This window comes from Haliotis rubra, unplaced genomic scaffold (assembly GCF_003918875.1).
Source record: "Haliotis rubra isolate DU_JTF1 unplaced genomic scaffold, ASM391887v1 Scf1685, whole genome shotgun sequence".
In the NCBI taxonomy this organism is placed as follows: domain Eukaryota; kingdom Metazoa; phylum Mollusca; class Gastropoda; order Lepetellida; family Haliotidae; genus Haliotis; species Haliotis rubra.
Window position 1 is genome coordinate 52184 of NW_025765653.1, and position 20091 is coordinate 72274.

The following is a 20091-nucleotide window of genomic DNA, read 5'->3' on the forward strand; positions in this document are numbered from 1 at the left end:
AGTAACCTTTAATATGAGCTGGGAAGCAAGACAGTAACCAGTGCGAGACTGGTTAAACAAGTGTGCAACGTGTACTCGAATTATCTGTGCGTTGTGAGCATGTAGTGATTAATACTGACACATTATCTACTACATCATAAGCATGTTTATATGCTAGCACAATCGAATAGTGATGATATTAAGTGTGCGTGCAAGTCTTGAATTTTGTCTTACTTGTTGGCATTTTAATAATATAAATAAATCTGTTTTTCATAGATAGATAGATAAATAGACAGACAGACAGACTTGTTGGCATTTTAATAATATAAATAAAAATCTGTATTTTCATAGATAGATAGATAAATAGTTCACTACAGACAGACAGATAGATAGATAACAGGTTAATGTAATTCATTTTGCGCAGAAATCTCCATAAGCTCGTCCAAGCAGTTCAAAGTTATAGGCACAATTTAGAGCTTACCATTTAGAGCTTGACATTTGACGCTTCCTTATCTTCGATATCATATCCTTGGTAGAAAATGAACGTTATGGCGTGTGGCTATATGGTGTGTGGCTCAGAACTGAATTGAACCTTGTAAGAACTGCATATTTTCGGCACTAGGTGGCAGCTTGAAGGCTTCAATGCCGTCCACTTTCAATGGCTGGTATATCTGCGTATAGACAGGTTGATGAAAACCACCCAAATCTTTAGGCATATATACACTGACATGCTTTGTGTTCAGACTTCAATGCATACTCCCCTAGTTATCTCGACAACCTACACAATACATTGGATTCATCGAATGCCGATTCTCTTTCATTTTACAGACGCTTCTATATGGGATTCTGTTTCGGCAGACTATTCTGGCGTTGACGTTTTGAGTTTTCAACTTAAAAAAGAACTGTGAAAACCAGTCTGAAAGTAGATGAGTGTATAGCTGAACACCATATACCTTGAATTGTACATTACATTACCCAAGAAAAGAACCATGGTATCGAAAGAGCGTTCACACTATCATTTGGTACCTCTAAAATCTCGAGGTGCGGTGGGGTAGTCTAGTGGTTTAAGCGTTCTGTCGTCGTTTCTGGGGTCGTCCGCCGTGATATTGCTGGAATATTGCTAAAAGTGGCGTTAAACCATAATCAGTCAGTCAGTCTAAAATCTCGAAATATTTCAAACATAAAAAGGGACATTTTGAAGTCATTTAAAAGCTGATTTCAAACTCGGTAAACGCGATGTAAGGCGTCCCTTAAAACTGTAGCGTCTCGACAGAATCTTTGTGCCCTTGGTGTCCCCCGCCGTGATATTGCTTGAATATTGCTAAAAGCGGCGTAAAACCATACTCACTCACTCACTCACTTGTGCCCTTGTGTTGTTTCTCCGCTTGTCTGAACTATAAATTACTCACTATATTTGATGTCCCGAAGAGTTAGTGCTGAAAAAGGTTTTACTTTTTATCAATTTAAATAAAAAAGTAACCAGTTTCATTTTGCTAATTAACCATCAATAAAAAACAACAACATTGGAAATGGGCATACAATACCTTTTAGAAACTGGTCAAAAAACAACTTATAATTGTGATTACAATTTCTCAGTAAAGCACAGATTCTGGTTCTTTTCAAGAGTGCCATCCAAAACTCCATATCCTGTCTCTTAGAGTGGTGCACCTGCTCAGACAAAGTGGCTTCCACAAAAATGTAAGTCTGACAACTAATAGATTACTAATTCTCCTAAGATTTTGAGAAAGTTTCGATACAGTATTCAAAGAAATCTTGAATATTGTTTTATCTAAATTTGTTTTGGGTCCTGAAATCACTCGTTGGATAAATATACTGACATATGAAACAACATCCTGTGTCATCCAACATGGTAAACTCTCTGAATTGTTCGTAAATGAACTGGGATGCCGGCAAGGAGACCCTCTGTCACCGTATCTCTTTATATTTGTCGCTGAAATACTTGGTTGTATGATTAGAAGTAATGAGAACATAAAGGGTATTGTTATTGGCAATAATGAGTATAAATTAAAGCCAATATGCAGAAGATACGGAACTATTTCTTGATGGGAATGAAGAAAGCTTAAAGGCTGCTATTAATGAAATAAATACTTTTTATAAAATGACAACATACTCCAAAACTTCAAAGGTTCCTGGTTATTTTGAGAGAAATTTTCAATGTGGAAAGGTTCATTGCAATTAAGAATAATAGCCTTTAAAAGCATGACATTAAATGGCGATCTATATTCCAAACTTAACAATATACCTATACTCTATATTCGGTACATAATTTTGAACTCTGTGTGTCAAAACCCTAAAATGTCAATTTCTGTGGAATTTCGAATTCTGTCTTACAAACTCTAAACAATATGAATTGATGTGTAATGATGTATCCTTGAGAACAATAAAAACATGAAAAAACAACAACAACAACAACAACAACAAAATAAAATAAAATAAAAAACAACAACAAGAAAAACAAAAACTAGTCAAACAACCATTCGTAATGACTTAAACCTTAGTCGTCTCTTTGTTGTTTGCTTCCATGTGATAAAGGGTTTAAGTTTAGTTTAAAGTCGCATCCAGCAATTTTCTAGAGATATTGCCGCGGTACATAAATACTCAGCAGCAAAAGAAACGTCAGTACGAATTCAAAATTAGATAGGCACTGTAATCAAATCATTACAGAAATGGACATAATAAGCGGATCAAAAACATTTTTTGTATACAGGATCTTGACACATGAATGAATAACACAATTTCAAGACATTACGTGAACGTTTGCAGTCCATTCAGACTCTTGACTTCAGTATCTTTTGTGACAACCACGAGCGGCAATAACTGCAGCGCAGCGTCTATGCATGGAGCGCACCAATCGATTGATGAAGGCCATTGGCACCTTGAACCACACTCGGAAAAAGGCCTGGCGCAATAAATCGGCTGTGTTCGGCCTTGGTATGACATTATTCAATCTCCTCTGAATGTCATCCCAAAGAACTGGGTTTAAATCAGGACTAAGGGCTGGCAACTGCATAATGTTGACACCGTTCTGCTGTAGGAAGTCCCGTGTAGCTCTGGCAGTATCGGCCCGGGCGTTATCATGCTTGAAAATGTTGTTCCAGTGACCTGCGAAATGTGGTATGACGTGGGTCTGAGAGCTTGGTCGATGTAGCGCACCGCTGTGATGCCGCCTCCTCTCCCTGGACCAAGGTTCTGGAACACCACAGGACCCACTGTCTGGTTCAGGCCTATTTCACCCCACACCATGATGCTTGCACCTCCCCATGAGTCTCTTTCCATAACGCATTGGCCTGAGTAACGCTGGCCACGTCGTCGTCATATTCTTGGTCTGCCATCTGCGGTTGATACGCAGTACCGACTCTCATCTGTGAAAAGAACAGTTCTCCATTGCCTGTATCGCCAGGTTTGGTGTTGTAGGGCAAACTGTAGACGTTCACTCCGATGACGAGGGGTGAGGATAGGTCCATGGTTAGGTCTACGGGAATGGAGGCGTACTGTATCAGTACTGATTGGTCTTCCGAGTGTTCCCACTGTCTGGCGCGCTGTTTCGGAAGCCTGCATGAAGGGATTCTGTACATGATGTCGCACAACATGGCGGTCTTGTCGTCTTGTGGTCACCCTTGGTCTGCCTGTACGGTGGCGATCATTTGTGGTGTTGGTGGCCCGGAAACGTTGCTGCAGCCTGTAGATGGTCCGAACATTGATCTGGAAGTGATTGGCAACGGCTTGTGCAGTGTGGCCAGCTTCTAGTCTTCCTAGCGCCTCGTTCCTCTGAGCTGTCGTGAGAAGGGGCATCCTGCTGACGTTGTAATGTGAATGTTTCAACCAGGTTTGGGGGTGCATTTTATAGGGCTGGTCCTTGTGAAAAGCACGTGCAGCATGAGTTGCATGAAAAACATGGAGAACACCGTACCATCTCCGAGATCAGGTTGCGCTTTTGAGACCATTTCCTGGGTTCCATTCTGAGTTTGGGAAGGAATGTCTTTGCTCAGGGAAAGTTGGAGATTTCAAAAATATACAATCAAAACATTAAATGAGTTTACAGTTATCCGTTTCTGCGAAGGCAAATTCCAAACTGACGTTTCTTTTGCTGCTTAGTATATAATCTGGACCAGACAATCCAGTGACTGACATCATGAACATGGATCTACGTTATGGGAATACGATGACATTCATCAGCCAACTGATGTGACGTCACAATGGGTTTCCATCCGCATTCCAATCAGCATTCACAAAACTCGTTCCAGATCGAATAAAAACCGGACTTGTATTCCAAAGGTACAAATACGGATATAGGTGTATATTAAACAGATATTTTCTGCAAAAGCTATTGTTGTGGAACCAGATGTGGATATGGTTAGAATTGGTACTCCTCAAACACTACCTGAAGCAATGTCTCAAACCCCAAATCCAGTTCGTCGATGCCTTTGTTTGTTTGTTTAATGCCGTACGTAACACCTAAATACCAAATCTGCCTGTTTAATCTGTGACTTTACAGATCACTGAACGAAGGGAGGCAATGGCTGGCTTTGTAGTAGGTTCACGTTGATATTTCATTATACAAATGGGATGCATAAAAGTAACATAAGCCTGAACTAGTGTTTATTTGAAAAGTAAACTCCTTGGCTTTACTTGGTTTTATAAATAAATATCGAAAAAAGTGAAATGCTATTGAGCACATTGGTTAGCGATTTTTTATCTGAACACAATACATTAATCAATGCAATTTTATGAAAATATTGTTTGAAAAAATTACAGTTACCGGACTTCCGAAGCTATCCATCAAGTCTACATCCATGTTTATCTGTTGTCTGTCGGGCGTTCGCGTCTGAACCACACATATGCTGATTCATGCTATAATTTCACTTGTTGGCCAAATCTTTTCTTCTTGCTAAGTATGGCACCTCCGGGTACCCGTGAAGATCAGGATAGAACTGATCTTCAGCAACCATGGTTGTCGTAAGAGGCGACTAACTTGATCGGGCGGTCAGGCTCGCTGACTTGGGTGACACATGTAATCGAATCCCAATTGCGTACAACGATGCTCATGATGCTGATCACTAGATTGTCTGGTCCAGGGTCGATTATTTACAGACCACCGCCATAGTTGGAGTTCGACGTTAAACAACCAACCAGCCAACCAGTCCAGGTATCGCAACCACCGCAAACAAGAAGCAATATGTTAGGACTGTTTGAACCAAAGTTTTATATACTTCCGTGTAAAACATTTCAAGACATGTCGCCACATGAGTAAAATGTGGTTAGGGGTTAATTATTCAAGAGCACGATATGCTGACCTTACAATTTCTATTGCATACAGCATGTCACAGTGAGCATGAAACCATCACCCAGCGTCTGTAAACACAAAGGCATTTTATATTACTTGGTTTACGGATCCTCCGCCCCGAAATATGAAGAAAGCGGGAAAAAATATTGTTATTACTTTTTTTGCCATTATATGCCGCCGATCTGGTAAAAAAACCAAAGAAAGTGAACAAGTAACTAAAATAAGAACAAATAGCAAATGATACCTTTCAAATATTCCCAGAAACAGAGTGGAACAGAGAGAGAAAGGTAATGCCACAGGCTGCTCAGGCATATATGATATACTCAAGTGTGCATATTATATCTCCATATCCCCCTCCCTACCGACCTAATATATTTTTAGAACCCGTAAACCAAGCAAATAAAAACGCCTAAGTTAATGTCACCACAAGTCGTTTCCAAGGTAGATTTGTAGAGGAAAGGACATAATGTCAACTTAGTCATGCCCCATACATTATAAACGAAATTCCTATTTTCAGCTGGACACTTAACCCCATGATTTTCAGGATAACCAGCAGATATGTTTAATCCAGCAGATATGTTTTAAAATCGCTGTAATCAGACATAAGAGACACCCTTTGTTAAAATCAAGTTATCAGAAATAAAACTAGTCGCCTTTCAGAGTTATATTCGGAACCATTCGTATTCTTATTTCCGTGACCTACGAGTGCACTGAACACAATCGGCCTTTTTCGTCGGATCGAAACTCGCAAGCCCGTCACATGATGTAAACATTTGACCGCCGACCCGACCCGACCCGAACTCTATTTACAGTTGATTACCTTCCTTACATGACAATCATGGCGACTGAAATTTAAAAAACGTGGCTTTTAGTCATATTTTGATCCAAACTCCGCATGCTCCTAAGGCCAAGGAATTATAAGTTAGGCTCTTCTCTTCTAAAGATATTACAAAATAATCATTGACTAGGCCGACATTATTTTCTGTGATGTTCTTTCATGGGTGCTCGTATGGATCTCGCTTCATCTGTGGTCGTGGTATGTGACTTTGACAGTCTGATAGATCACGAGATTCACGACAATGAAAGATATAGATACTGCTCACTCTAAAGCAGGTGCTTAAAAATGTTGACAACCAGCGTGCTTGTACAATCTTCACGTTTCAAAACGACGTAAAGAATTGGGGTATTTATCGGATATATTTAGGATGCAATATGTATATATAAGAATACTTACATATGAGATTAACCAAAATTAAAAACAGATGAACCTATTGACGCACAAAAAAGGCCTCTTCACGACCACAACTTAGCTCGTTTCTTACATTCACTGCCGAGACATCTTTGCAGTGACGGGAAAGGGCGAGGATTGTCGACTGCCTGCACCGAAATAACACGAGTAGTCACGAATGAACCTGGCAGTGTGATTGATATCATTGCACTCAAGGATCATTCACGAGACCATCAAATCAACAATGACAGATGTCCGAACACACGGTCAAAGGCCCAGCTTGTCTGAAGCACTAGAGTGACCCCTATGGTGATATATACGTCTATACCTAATGGATACAAAAACGTGATACCCTCTTCCGTATATTTCGTTCCGCTGTACAGTTTAGTGGTGAATGTGTCGTTAATGTTTTCTTTACCTCCCCTAGCATCGTCGCGAGTAATGTTACTTCACGAGGTGACAGGTTAATGTCGGAATCATGTTCCACTAATCTTCGAGAGGCATGTCTTGAAAATAAGTGACACTGTTTATGATATATCTTTTGTGGTATATTTGGGACTTCTCGTTGCTACTTTTCTAGGTCACCCCTGTTACTGTTTTATGCTCGTGACCTCGTTTCGATGCCTCATCCAACAGAGAATGGGTACCCGGTAGTGTCGATACCCGTCTAACGCCAGACAGGCTGCCAGGATCAGACATTTTGTGTACTTTGATCCGCATTGTCTGACGCGACACTCAACAATGTTCCAGTAATTCCAGCAGCTTTTGAAACAATCGGGGCTGGACCAGACGTTCCGGTGATTGATATGGAGTACAAAGAGTCTGACAGACCTCTCTATTTTGACATATATTTAAGCTGGATGGAGAAGTTCATGACTTTGATTCAGTTTAGTTTTACGCCGCACTCAGAAATATTCCAGCTATATGGCGGCGGCCTGTATATAATCGAGTCTGGACCAGACAATCCAGTGATCAACACCATGAGCATCGATATTCGCAATTGGGATAGGAGTACGTGCAATGACCAACCCAGCGAGCCTGACCATGCAACTGCGTTATTAGTGATTGACTTACTGGCATTAGCAATATTCCAGCAATATCACGGCAGGGGACACCAGAAATGACCTTCGCACGTTGTACCCATGTGGGGTATCGAAGCCGGGTCTTCGGCGTGACGAGCGAACGCTTTAACCATTTGGCTACCCTTCCGCCCCGCGTTATTAGACGCCTTCCGCGATACATTTCGAATATTGCTGACGATGGCGTAAAACACATTCACTCACATATTGTTTGAATGGGACCAGTACCCATATGGATAAGTCAGTTCCATTTTATGCAGTATCACTCTATTCTGATGTCATTCTGTTGGAACTGGTATTGGTAAACTGCCAGGCAAAAGATAGTATATCCCCAAGTTTCCTGGTGGATAGAAATGAAACAACCAACACATGGTTATTCGATGGTGATCTATTTGATGCGTGTAGCACGCATCTCGGCGACTGTTTTCAAGTCTTATTTTTAAATCCATTTGTCAGAGGTGTTCTTCTTTCGCCCGGAAGTGTGTTTGCACTATAAACCACATGCAAATGGATGCAAATAGTCGTTTACTTCAGTGAATTTATCTTTATGTGTGAAGAATACACATTTAAGTCGTCCTGAACCAAGACACAACGTAGTTCACACACTACTGTCAGTTTTTATTTCACAACCGGATATAGGCCTCTGCGCATGCATCAGTTCAAACCTACAAAATGTGAACTCCAATGCGAAATGTGAAATGCGGATCATTTCACAAAAATAACACAAACACTACAATGTGCAAATACAACACCAAGCGCAAAAAAATGTTAACAAAAAGATATTTATTTTCAAATGTTTTTATAATAATAAATACATGCAAATACAATTTGTAGAAGTATCTATAAGTCATGTATTATGTTACTATTCCCTTCAAATTTCCCGAATGCAAGTATGGTATGAACCGATGAAATGGCTGAAAGTATGACACACAGGTTGCCACGATGAAATGCATGTGTGAATGCAGGACAATGCCTTGTACTGGGACGTCCCGGAACAGGCATGCGAAACGTCGCTCAAGTGCAGCTCAGTGTACGTCATCAACCAAGTAGAGACCGGAAGAGGAAACTCATCAGCACCGGATTCTGCATCATCTGCGACGACTGGCTCCCCATCATGTACATCAACGGCGAGATCTCCCCACCACCGCCTCCCATCATGGACCTGAAATGGATTTGGACGTGAATGTATAAGGGCCAGTTAGGTGTTATGATCAGAGGTGTGGTTAGGTATGTTTGGGTGAGGTGTGGTAAGGTTTGGTTGGGTGAGGTGTGGATAGGTTTGGTTGGGTGAGGTGTGGATAGGTTTGGTTGAGTGAGGTGTGGTTAGGTATGTTTTGGTGAAGTGTGGTTATGTTTGTTTTGGTGAGGTGTGGTTAGGTTTGTTTGGGTGAGGTGTGGTTATGTTTGTTTGGGTGAGGTGTGGTTAGGTTTGGTTGAGTGAGGTGTGGTTAGGTTTGGTTGGGTGAGGTGTGGTTATGTTTGTTTGGGTGAGGTGTGGTTAGGTTTGGTTGGGTGAGGTGTGGTTATGTTTGTTTGGGTGAGGTGTGGTTATGTTTGGTTTGGGTGAGGTGTGGATAGGTTTGTTTGGGTGAGGTGTGGTTAGGTTTGGTTGAGTGAGCTGTGGTTATGTTTGCTTGGGTGAGGTGTGGATAGGTTTGGTTGGGTGAGGTGTGGATAGGTTTGTTTGGGTGAGGTGTGGTTATGTTTGTTTGAGTGAGGTGTGGTTATGTTTAGTTGGGTGAGGTGTGGTTATGTTTGGTTTGGGTGAGGTGTGGGTATGTTTGGTTGGGTGAGGTGTGGTTATGTTTGTTTGGGTGAGGTGTGGTTATGTTTGGTTTGGGTGAGGTGTGGATAGGTTTGTTTGGATGAGGTGTGGTTATGTTTGTTTGGGTGAGGTGTGGTTATGTTTGGTTTGGGTGAGGTGTGGTTATGTTTGGTTTGGTTGAGGTGTGGTTATGTTTGGTTGGGTGAGGTGTGGTAAGGTTTGGTTTGGGTGAGGTGTGGTTAGCTATGGGTGGGTGAGGTGTGGTTATGTTTGTTTGGGTGAGGTGTGGGTATGTTTGGTTTGGTGAGGTGTGGTAAGGTTTGGTTGGGTGAGGTGTGGCTATGTTTGATTGGGTGAGGTGTGGATAGGTTTGTTTGGGTGAGGTGTGGTTAGGTTTGTTTGGGTGAGGTGTGGCAAGGTTTGGTTGGGTGAGGTGTGGTTATGTTTGTTTAGGTGAGGTGTGGATAGGTTTGGTTAGGTTTAGTTTGGTTGGGTGAGGTGTGGTTATGTTTGTTTGGGTGAGGTGTGGATAGGTTTGGTTGGGTGAGGTGTGGTTATGTTTGTTTGGGTGAGGTGTGGATAGGTTTGTTTGGGTGAGGTGTGGTTATGTTTGTTTGGGTGAGGTGTGGATAGGTTTGTTTGGGTGAGGTGTGGATAGGTTTGGTTGGGTGAGGTGTGGATAGGTTTGGTTGGGTGAGGTGTGGTTATGTTTGGTTGGGTGAGGTGTGGATAGGTTTGTTTGGGTGAGGTGTGGTTAGGTTTGTTTGGGTGAGGTGTGGTTATGTTTGGTTGGGTGAGGTGTGGTTATGTTTGGTTGGGTGAGGTGTGGATAGGTTTGGTTGGGTGAGGTTTGGTTAGGTTTGGTTGGGTGAGGTGTGGATAGGTTTGGTTTGGGTGAGGTGTGGTAATGTTTGTTTGGTTGAGGTGTGGATAGAGTTTGGTTTGGGTGAGAGTGTGGTAAATGTTTGTTTGGGTGAGGTGTGGATAGGTTTGTTTGGGTGAGCTGTGGTTATGTTTGGTTGGGTGAGGTGTGGATAGGTTTGTTTAGGTGAGGTGTGGGTTATGTTTGTTTGGGTGAGGTGTGGATAGGTTTGTTTTTGGGTGAGGTGTGGATAGGTTTGTTTGGGTGAGTGTGGATAGGTTTGGTTGGGTGAGCTGTGGTTATGTTTGGTTGAAGTGGGGGAGTGAGGTGTGGATTGGTTTGGTTTGGGTGAGGTGTGGTTGGGGTTTGTTTGGGTGAGGTGTGGTTATGTTTTTGTTTTGGGTGAGGTGTGGTTATGATGGTTTGGGTGACTATGTTTGGTGGGTGAGGGTGTGATAGGTGAGGTGAGTTGGGTGAGTGTGGTTTGTTTGGTGAGGTGTGGTTAGAGTTTGGTTGGGTGAGGTGTGGATAGGTTTGTTTGGGTGAGGTGTGGTTATGTTTGTTTGGGTGAGTTTAGGTGTGGATAGGTTTGGTTAGGTGAGGTGAGGTGTGGTTATGTTTGGTTTGGGTGAGGTGTGGTTATGTTGAGGGGTTTTGGTGAGGTGTGGTTATGTTTGGTTGGGTAAGTGTGGAGGTGTGGATGTTTGGTTGGGTTTGTTTTTTGGTTGGGTGTGGTTGAATAGGTTTGGTTTGGGTGAGGTGTGGTTATGTTTGTTTTGGTGAGGTGTGGTTATGTTTGGTTGGGTATTTGTTTTGGGTTATATGTTGTGGTTATGTTTGTTTTGGTGAGGTGTGGTTATGTTTGGTTTGGGTAAGGTGTGGTTAGCTATGGTTGGGTGAGGTGTGGTTAGGTTTGGTTGGGTGAGGTGTGGTAAAGTTTGGTTGGGTGAGGTGTGGATAGGTTTGGTTGGGTGAGGTCCGGTTAGGTTTGGTTGGGGATACTGTGGTTAGCTATGGTTGGATTAGATGAGGTGAGGTGAGGTGAAGTGTGGTTAGGTTTGGTTTGGTGAGGTGGGACTGGTTGGGGTTTGGAGTTGTAGCTGGTTTGTGTGGTGTGGTGTGGGGTTGGTTTGGCTGAGGTGGGATAAGGTGCTGTTGGATTTGGTTCAGTGAGATTGGGTTGGTTAGGGTGACGTCGGCTTTGATTTGGTTAGGTGATTTTGATTAGGCTGAGGTCGGGTTGGGTTTGGTTGGGTGGATGAAGTGGGACTGGTTTGTGCGGGGCGGGACTGCGTGGAGTATGGTTTCCATATTAAACTGTTACCCAACAATCTACCGCCTCCCCCGACCGATAACTCTCCGACGTGGAGACTAGAATTTGCGTTTTCTTTAAACCTAAAACCAATTGTAAACCAAACATGGATATGGATAACCTTGGAAAGGACCTGAACTTACATCATCAGGGGAAATGGCATCTGTTGACCTTGTCCTTGTCCTTGGCCTTGACCTGAAAGAGACGATACCATGTAAATACAAGTATTCAGCTATCAATATGGAAAAGATACCTTTCAGAAAGTGGTCAAATGTAACATGTCACATTTTGGATTACACTTTGCCTGTGAAATACATATTCTAGTACTCATTTGAGGGTTGAGCCCTGTACTTATTCCATTTTGTCGAAACACCGATGGCTGAGTGGGTTAAATTGCAAACCCCCCAAAAGTACTAAAATACGTCCTTTACTGAGAGAGTTTAATCGTAAACAAAATGTTTGCTCGATATATCTGTTTTCAGTAAATGGGTTTTTTATTTTGTTAAAGTACAGTGTTTATCATTTGCCCCATAGGGCACATGACATCTGTCTCCAAAGTAAAACAAAACAACGAGGCAAGTAAGCCTGCAGTACTGAACTTTGTACCGTATGAAGAACGAGGATATCTATGGGAATGATAAGAGTCCGTTTTGAATAAGTGTGGTTATAGAAAATACTCTAAACTAACGCTTAGTCTCTGAATATATGTTATTTTGACTGTAACAAATAAACCCTTTTAAATTGAAAAGTAGACCCAGGAACCTGGAGAAATCTAGACTTGCTTCATTTAGGGCTTTAGCATTGCAGGAAGGGCTAGGCTGTAGGGAAAATAATATGGTTCAGCGACTGTGAGACAGACTAAAAATATTCCAATGCCACTGAAAACCGACTGTTTCTCCATCTCTCACTCGTAGGTATTGCTATCCCATTCTATGATGACTTTCACAAATGTCTCAGAAGGAGACTATTTCTAAGGAACTGTGTGAAGTCCTCACCCATTGCATTCAGGTACAACAGCGTTCCGAGTCCCCCCTCTCCTCCTCCGCCTCCTAACAAGGAGCTGAAGATGAAAATAGATTCAGTGGATGAGTAAGACCAAACAGGGTGTCCGTTATATAGTGAGTGAGTTTAGTTTTACGCCGCACTCATCAATATTCAAGCTATATGGCGGCGGTCTGTAAATAATCGAGTCTGGAGCAGACAATCCAGTGATCAACACCATGAGCATCGATCTGCGCAATTCCGTTATATAACGGTGTGTCAGTTTAATATTGAGGCAAACCGTTTACCACGATTACACCATCTGATAATGATCCTTGGCTCTTTGCAGAACTGTTTGTTGTTTAACTCAGCAATATCACAGGTGTATAATGGCAGTCTGTGAACAATCAAGTCTGGGCCAGATAATCAAGTGATCAATATCATGTATCTACGCCATTGTAGTATGATGATCCCCGGTCAGTCAGTCTGGATCCCCGGTCCCCTTAGTCTCTTCTTAGGACAATCGTGGGTTTCTACATGTATCCTGGTGCATTTTGGGCTTCGAAGGTTATGGACGGAACGATGTCTTTGAAATTCCGGTCATGTTACCACGAGGATTGATTGATTGATTGTTGTTTAACGCCGCACTCAGCAATATTCCAGCTGTACGGCGACGGGCTGTAAATAATCGAGTCTGGACAAGACAATCCAGTGGTCAACATCATGAGCATCGATCTAGGCAATTGGGATACGATGACATGTGTCAACCAAGTCAGCGAGCCTGACCACCCGATCCCGTCAGTCGCCTCTTACGACAAGCATGGGTTACTGAAGACCAATTCTAACCCGGATCTTCACGGGTGTTCCCACGAGGAACAGAGGTGAGGTGAGGTGAAATTGCGTTTAACGTCGTGCTTGAGAATATTTCGCTCATATGAAGACGTGCATGCGTGTGTATGTGTATGTGCGGCTGATTGTACTAGCCCAGACTGAAGCTGGTTTTATAGTGCTAGCCCACTGAGATACCATGCCGCAGTGAAGCATGAATACCCCACTCAGACACATTATGCTGACTCCGAGCCGACCAGTCCTTGTTGTACCCATTACTGCCGAGCGCCAGGCAGGGACCAACAAGTACCATATTTTAACGTCTTTTGGTATGACGCGGTCGGGGATCGAAACCTGCGACCTTCACGAGGAACAGAAATGGAATGAACATCTTCATTGTGTACACTAATCACATGTTTAGGGGTTACCATTTATGAAATGCGAGAATCGGGACTGCAAAACATATGACAGCAACAAAACACAAATACACTAAAGGTATATTTAACAGAAAGCATATTTTAGCATACCAATAAAGAAAAGGTGAAAAAGGTGTAAAATAGAGAACTATTCCAATGTTTCGTCCATATTCGTATAGATCAGAGGGACATTCTCTTTCATCACCGAGTGTAGGAGAATCAAGACTTCCTTTTGTGTAACATAAATACTTACAACAGTAAAGGGAAGGGTATTTGAGGTTGTTGTTGCTGTTGCTGTTGTTGTTGCTGTCGCTGGCGTTGTGGTCGGTAGCCTGTAATGTTTAGAACAATACCATGTTTATCAATACACATGAACTATTACTACTATATAGAAATTTCTAACACATTGGGGGCGGTGAGGTAGCCTTGTGTTTAATGCGTTGGCCGAAGACCTGAGTTCGATTCCCAACATGGGCCCTAAGTGGGAAGCCCATTTATGGTGTCCATACGATTATGTTGCACTAAAGTAGCTAGACTGCTGCAGTCTGTAAGTAATCGAGTCAGAACCAGCAAACGAGAGGGTGATAGCATGCACAACAGTCAACATGTGGCATGATGTCACACCTGATCCAAATATCAATCGCTGCCAAAGCCGGATTCGAACAGGACCCCGTACGAATAACCGTTTCTTATTAAAAGGGCGACAAACATGGATATAAGCTCGATGACTGCTTCAAGTTCCCAAAACTAAAACAGAAATGGATGAAGTGGCTCTATGCTTTGTAGCTCCAACATTTTTTAATGCTCTACCACTGGAAATTGTCCAATAAAAGACACTTTTCTAACTCATCTGAAGACTTATCTCTTTACCGCTCACGTACGAGTGAGTGAGTGAGATTGGTTTTTACGCCGCTTTTAGCAATATCCCAGCAATATCACGGCAGGGGACACCAGAAATGAGCTTCACACAATGTACCCATGTGGGAATTCGAACCCGGGTCTTCGGCGTGACGAGCGAACGCTTTAACCACTAGGCTACCCCACCGCCCCTCATGTACGAGGACGAACACATTTGGAGACGGATGCTTTTCAAAAGCAGGTCCTATGCTTTGGAACAACATCCCATTGTGCATTAAAAGTGCAGAGGAAATCTGTGCATGTAAGAGAACGTTAAAAACATTCTTTTTGAAATCATATTACAGTTCCGAGTGGCCCTTTCCTTATCAGACTTATACGAAAGCACCTTTGAGCAGGACACATCTGGATATTCGGTTATATAAATCGATATGTTTGTATAATAATTATTATTACTGTTAATACTTATCAACAGGTTAACTTACCAGTGTATGGATTATAACGGTTCCTTTGTCCAAACTGGCCCATCTGACTCATTTGTCCCATCCGGTTCCCGGAGCCAGAGAACTGATCCAGAGGCCCGCCATTCGTGTATGAACCAAACGAAGGCTGTCCCCATGGGCTGGATGGAGGCTGGAAAGGGTTGGATCCAAAGGATGACTGCTGGCTCTGCGAGAATGGACTTCTTTGATAAGTGTTAGGTCTGTATGGATTTGATGGAGGGCGAGATCCTGCCATGGGGGATGATACTGCGTTAAGTAGTGATGATGATGGTGCACTCAGCACTGGTGCTCCCCCCATTGATGGCTGTGCTACTCCCGTCGATGATGATGGCGCATTCAGCAGAGGTGCTCCTCCCATTGGTGGCTGTGCTGCTCCCGTCGGAAAGGATGCCGCATTGAGCTGAGATGCTGCACCCGTCGGTGGTGCTGATGGCGCATTGAGAAGAGGTGCTCCGCCCATTGGTGGTGGGGACATAAACTGCGTTGGCGCTTGCCCCGTCGGTGAAGATAGCGCATTGAACTGAGATGCCCCATCCATTGGTGATGATGGCGCATTAAGAAGAGGTGCCCCTCCCATTGGTGCTGACATAAACTGGGTAGGTGCTGCCCCCGTTGGTGAAGATGGCGCATTGAACTGAGATGCCCCATCCGTTGGTGATGATGGCGCATTAAGAAGAGGTGTCCCGCCCATTGGCGGTGACATAAACTGGGTAGGTGCTGCCCCCGTTGGTGAAGATGGCGCATTCAGCAGTGGTGCTCCTCCCAGAGGTGCTGGTGGCTGAGGTGCACCGCCCATGAACGACGTCGGTCCCCCTGCAGCTTCTCCACCCAAAGGAGGTGCGCCGGTTCCTGCAGGGTCGTATGTTGGAATCGGCGCCGCAGGGTCTGTGGCTGGGGCACCTTGACTTAAAGCTGCAAATGTAATGTCCTAATTCGAGAGGAGGACCCACACCTACATTTTCATACTGAACAGTTTGGTTTTAACACCATGCATACAAACATATTCAAGAGATATTCTTTCTATTGCTATGAGGAAGTTTGAAACGGTTTACGAAGGAAGAGAGTTTTTATGGATGTCAACTACTTTATTATGAGGAACACAACGCTTCGGAGTATATCCTTACTCCTTCATCAGGTGATAAATGAGTAAGGATATACTCCGAAACGTTGTGTTCCTCATAATAAAGAAGTTGACATCCATAAAAACTCTCTTTCTTAGGTGTATCACTTCTAAAGAGCTAAACAGCTAAATAGCCATTCAAAGGTCCTAAACAATTATGTTCCTCACGAAAGTCCTTACGAAATTCCTCATTTTAAGCTGTACAAGTAAACGTACCTAAGGACAGAAGACTGTTTCCTGAAGGTTGTGATGGGGCAGCGGACCCCTGCTGAATTATATCAGGTGGTGGGATGGATGCGGGATCTGTTCCTGTACCAACAGGGGCTGACCCTGAAGGGGGTGGTGGTTCCTGGCCAACAACTGTAGGAGTAAAAGGTTTAGCAGTACCGTCAACCCCTATCGGTGCCGCAGCAGTAGGGTCAAGGTTAGTTACTGTATTCTGGATGGGATCTACGGGAAGATTTCCATATGCAGTCGAGGGGTCTACGGGAGCTACATTGGGGACTGGGTTTGTTTGGGGGACAGGATCATTAATGACGGGATCTATGTATGTTGGCTGTGGTGCGCTAGGGTTTGTCAGTTGGGTGGGTACTATAGCTGGAGCGGGTAGGGGTTCTGGTCCGTTAGGCACGATGTTGGTTAGTGAAGGATCTCCAGGAGCTACAATGGCCTCTGGGCCTGTGAATAAATGAAATTATACAGTCTTACACAACATGTAGCAGCACACTAACAATATCATTATGGCGTCCGTAAGTTTCTTCGCATTTTCTGTCCATGTTAGGAACTGTACCGTGTCTTAGGTATCTACTTTTCAGATAAAGAAAGAATCAGACAATCGCAAAGGAAAAAGAGTACAATATTTTTATACACACTTCTCAGCGTTTTTAGCAGTACTTGACTTACTATGATGCTATTAAAGTCTCCAAACATAAACAGAAGTACAAATATTTTGGAGTAAGTACTTTTTGATTTATTTCTTTTGCGGCTACCAAATACTCAAATTAAATTGAAAGTCAAATTCCAATAAGGCTGAAAACCATGAATAATAACTTCGATACAATTCGAAGCATTGTTACACATCTAAGTTTACATTAATAACACAATAACCTTCTGATTCAAAATTATTAGTCATAAATCACATTCAGTGTGTCATCTTCATCTGAACTATTCTGAAGTAGTCTTCACGATGTACCCGATGCCCTCATAGTTTTGTGGTTTTCAAAGCTTCTTCATATGTTTCCTGTCAATGAAACGATGATGTTACCTCCTAGAGCTACACTGGCCGTGTTTGGGTCCATGACGTACATGTCAACGCCGCCAGACACCTGCTGTGGAGACTGCTGTGACGTCGGCATCATGGCGAGCGCCATCTGCACACACAGGCTCACCTGCCAGACAAACATAACAGAAGATGTAATGCATTATAAACAGGTTACCTTCTTTAAAACCAAGTCACCCCTTGCTTGTAACGTTGAATGTGCAGACATTAATGATATCCTGGAGATGGACACAAGACTTCAGACAAGGATATTGATGTAAATGGATAGAGTTGAGACTGATGACGTCCTACAGATCTTAATTGATGTTCTGTCATGCTTTTCGAATTTGTTTTGGCGAAAAAACTGGCCACGCCAGTATGAATTGATCGCTGAAAATGATTGCAAACACCAGGTGTTCGCGAAAGGATCAACACGTGTTTATATCACAATCAACAAGTGTCATCCAAGACCCAGTTCATCCAGTTCATCTCTGTTTAAGAGGACCGTGAAATAGAAAGCAAATAATTTGAAAATTATTACATTTTACCTATTACATGGGACTTAAAATGTTGTATTTAGCAAAATGCTGAGCCCAGCGATTTTTACAGGCTTTCCTGATGTAATTTAACGAGGTCATCCTCAAAGCCGCATTTTCCTTTTCTCGCGTGTCACCTGCCTCAGTGGATATCCAGGTACGTCACACATTGTCAACTTGTACCTGGATATGAACATGTGTCAATCACAACTGTCATATGACTAATAAAGTTGACAGGGGAGAAAAGTGTGTCAGGTAAGCTCGTAAATTTAGAAACATACGAATACTGTTTTACTTGAAATATACCCCTGTGCGCATTTAACACTTAATCTTTTTTGATAGTTATCCATTTTCAGTTTTTATAAAATATTTAATCACCCATAATAAAATGAAAAATTAGTTCTTAGAGAAAAAAGGTGGTTAATGCCAAATAAATGTCATCTCGAAAGTGAAAAGCTTCATAAAACTGTCGTAATGCTTTCTACTGATGTCAAGATGATCATCAGAAAAGGACCTTTTTTCATTACACGATGGATGGCAATGCAACTTACTGCACTGATTGAAATAATAGTAGCGAAGCTTCTTTAAATTTAGAAATGTTACAAAGCTATTTTTAAAAATTATTTCTTGAATTCACCACAAAGATTATTGTTTTTAGGTTTTCAGACAATTTATAGTGTTTTTTGTTATAAATGTCTCGACTTTTTATTAGTGCTGGGTTAGGATTATGTTATAATTAACAGTTAACGATGTGATATGACGTCATGTTTCTTGAATAACGTAAGGGGGTCACTAGAATGTTAACATTTATAGTCAGTGACGTCATTACTTATTACGTCAAAGCAGACCTCTGAATTACGTCAGCGATGGCAGTTCCTTGAAACTACTACCGTAAATTCCAGTTTAAATTACCCGTGTTCTCAGTTTATATTTGGAATATTTACACTAATGAAAAACCTTCATAAGTACAAGTACATGTACCTCAAAGTCAATGAATGTTTAAAGGTACAAAGTATCCTACAGAAACGTCTAGGGAACTTGTGTGCCAAGATTTACTGTTTGATGAAAGTGGCAGTAAAGAAGCGGGACATTTAAAAACAAAACAGTTTCCAAACAACACCCTTTCTTTTTTTCTTTTGATGGCCTCGCCTTATTTGGTTCTAGCAGCCATTCGTAGGTCGTCTATCATTATATCAACATACGTTAATTGCACGAAGGATGATTTTTACTCTCCCTTTTCACGTGGTGCCTCATTCCAGCAGACCAAGCCTTTGGTGTCTCATTTTCACAGTCTTCTAGGTACAAGTGAGTATGTTGTTTCTACGATTTCAAAGTCTTCTCCATATGCTGGTTATTAAAGATTAGGGTGATCAGGTTTACAAGATGAACCTCCCAGAAGAGCTTTGAAAACATTTAATGACACTCAGACATGCTGAGGACTTTCCAAACCTCACTCATTTCAGTGATTCAAAACTCTATTTTCGACTATATGTTCCTGTGTTTCTCCTGACTCACAGTTGACTTGCCTTTGCGTGTTTTTGTGATGCCAGGCACCATAAGGACCGAATACGCTCACCTTTTCGCGAATATCTGGTATACTTGCTAATCATTCATAAACACAGGCTTTTGTTTGTGCTGATTAGCAGATTTTCTATATTATCTTACCGCTTTTATTTAAGAGACAAAGACAGAGCAGACTTAGGATGTACGGTCCGTTTGGTTCAAATGCACATGGATGAATTGCAATCTAACTCGAAAACTAATAAACATATAATGCTCAATGAAACGCTGATCATAATCAAATCATCAGACCAACTCTGTGAGTTTTTGTTTCAGAATTCATGTCCTAAAGCCCATTTCTGGTGTCCTCCGCCGTGATATTGCAGGAATAGTGCTAAGAGCGGCGTACAATTCACTCACTCACTCTGTAGTAGGCTCAGTAGGTCAACACGATTTGGGTTGCATACATACATTTTGTTCGTAAAGTGACATTGTCATTGGTTTAAACACAAAATAAAGTAAGCCTTGTACGAGATTGGCCTACATCCATGACATTGTTTAGTG

The 20091-nt window shown here is 42.3% G+C and overlaps 2 protein-coding genes across 2 annotated transcripts; both read right to left on the reverse strand.

The window, feature by feature from the left end:
* Positions 1-8474: 8474 nt before the first annotated feature.
* Positions 8475-15498, reverse strand: LOC124272320 (RNA polymerase II degradation factor 1-like). The gene is made up of 5 exons (XM_046707495.1): positions 15096-15498; positions 14009-14087; positions 12526-12590; positions 11674-11725; positions 8475-8753 (listed from the first exon to the last, which is right to left on the reverse strand). The coding sequence occupies exons 1-5, from the start codon at positions 15469-15471 to the stop codon at positions 8630-8632; spliced, it is 696 nt and encodes a 231-aa protein (XP_046563451.1). The 5' UTR covers positions 15472-15498; the 3' UTR covers positions 8475-8629.
* A 928-nt stretch (positions 15499-16426) lies between these two features.
* LOC124272321 (vegetative cell wall protein gp1-like) lies at positions 16427-17588 on the reverse strand. Its single transcript, XM_046707496.1, has 2 exons — positions 17498-17588; positions 16427-16911 (listed from the first exon to the last, which is right to left on the reverse strand). The coding sequence occupies exons 1-2, from the start codon at positions 17586-17588 to the stop codon at positions 16427-16429; spliced, it is 576 nt and encodes a 191-aa protein (XP_046563452.1).
* Between the last annotated feature and the right edge of the window lie 2503 nt (positions 17589-20091).

Excerpts from the sequence above, each read along its gene's own strand:
- LOC124272320 (XM_046707495.1), bottom strand. The coding sequence starts at position 15,471 with ATGGGAGGAGCACCTCTGCTGAATGCGCCATCATCATCGACGGGAGTA. Across the intron at positions 12,591-14,008 it reads ATACCCTTCCCTTTACTGTT|CTCCTTGTTAGGAGGCGGAG; the intron begins GTAAGTATTTAT and ends TTTCATCTTCAG. Across the intron at positions 11,726-12,525 it reads GTTGTACCTGAATGCAATGG|GTCAAGGCCAAGGACAAGGA; the intron begins GTGAGGACTTCA and ends CGTCTCTTTCAG.
- LOC124272321 (XM_046707496.1), bottom strand. The coding sequence starts at position 17,588 with ATGCCGACGTCACAGCAGTCTCCACAGCAGGTGTCTGGCGGCGTTGAC. Across the intron at positions 16,912-17,497 it reads GGCCAGTGTAGCTCTAGGAG|GCCCAGAGGCCATTGTAGCT; the intron begins GTAACATCATCG and ends ATTTATTCACAG.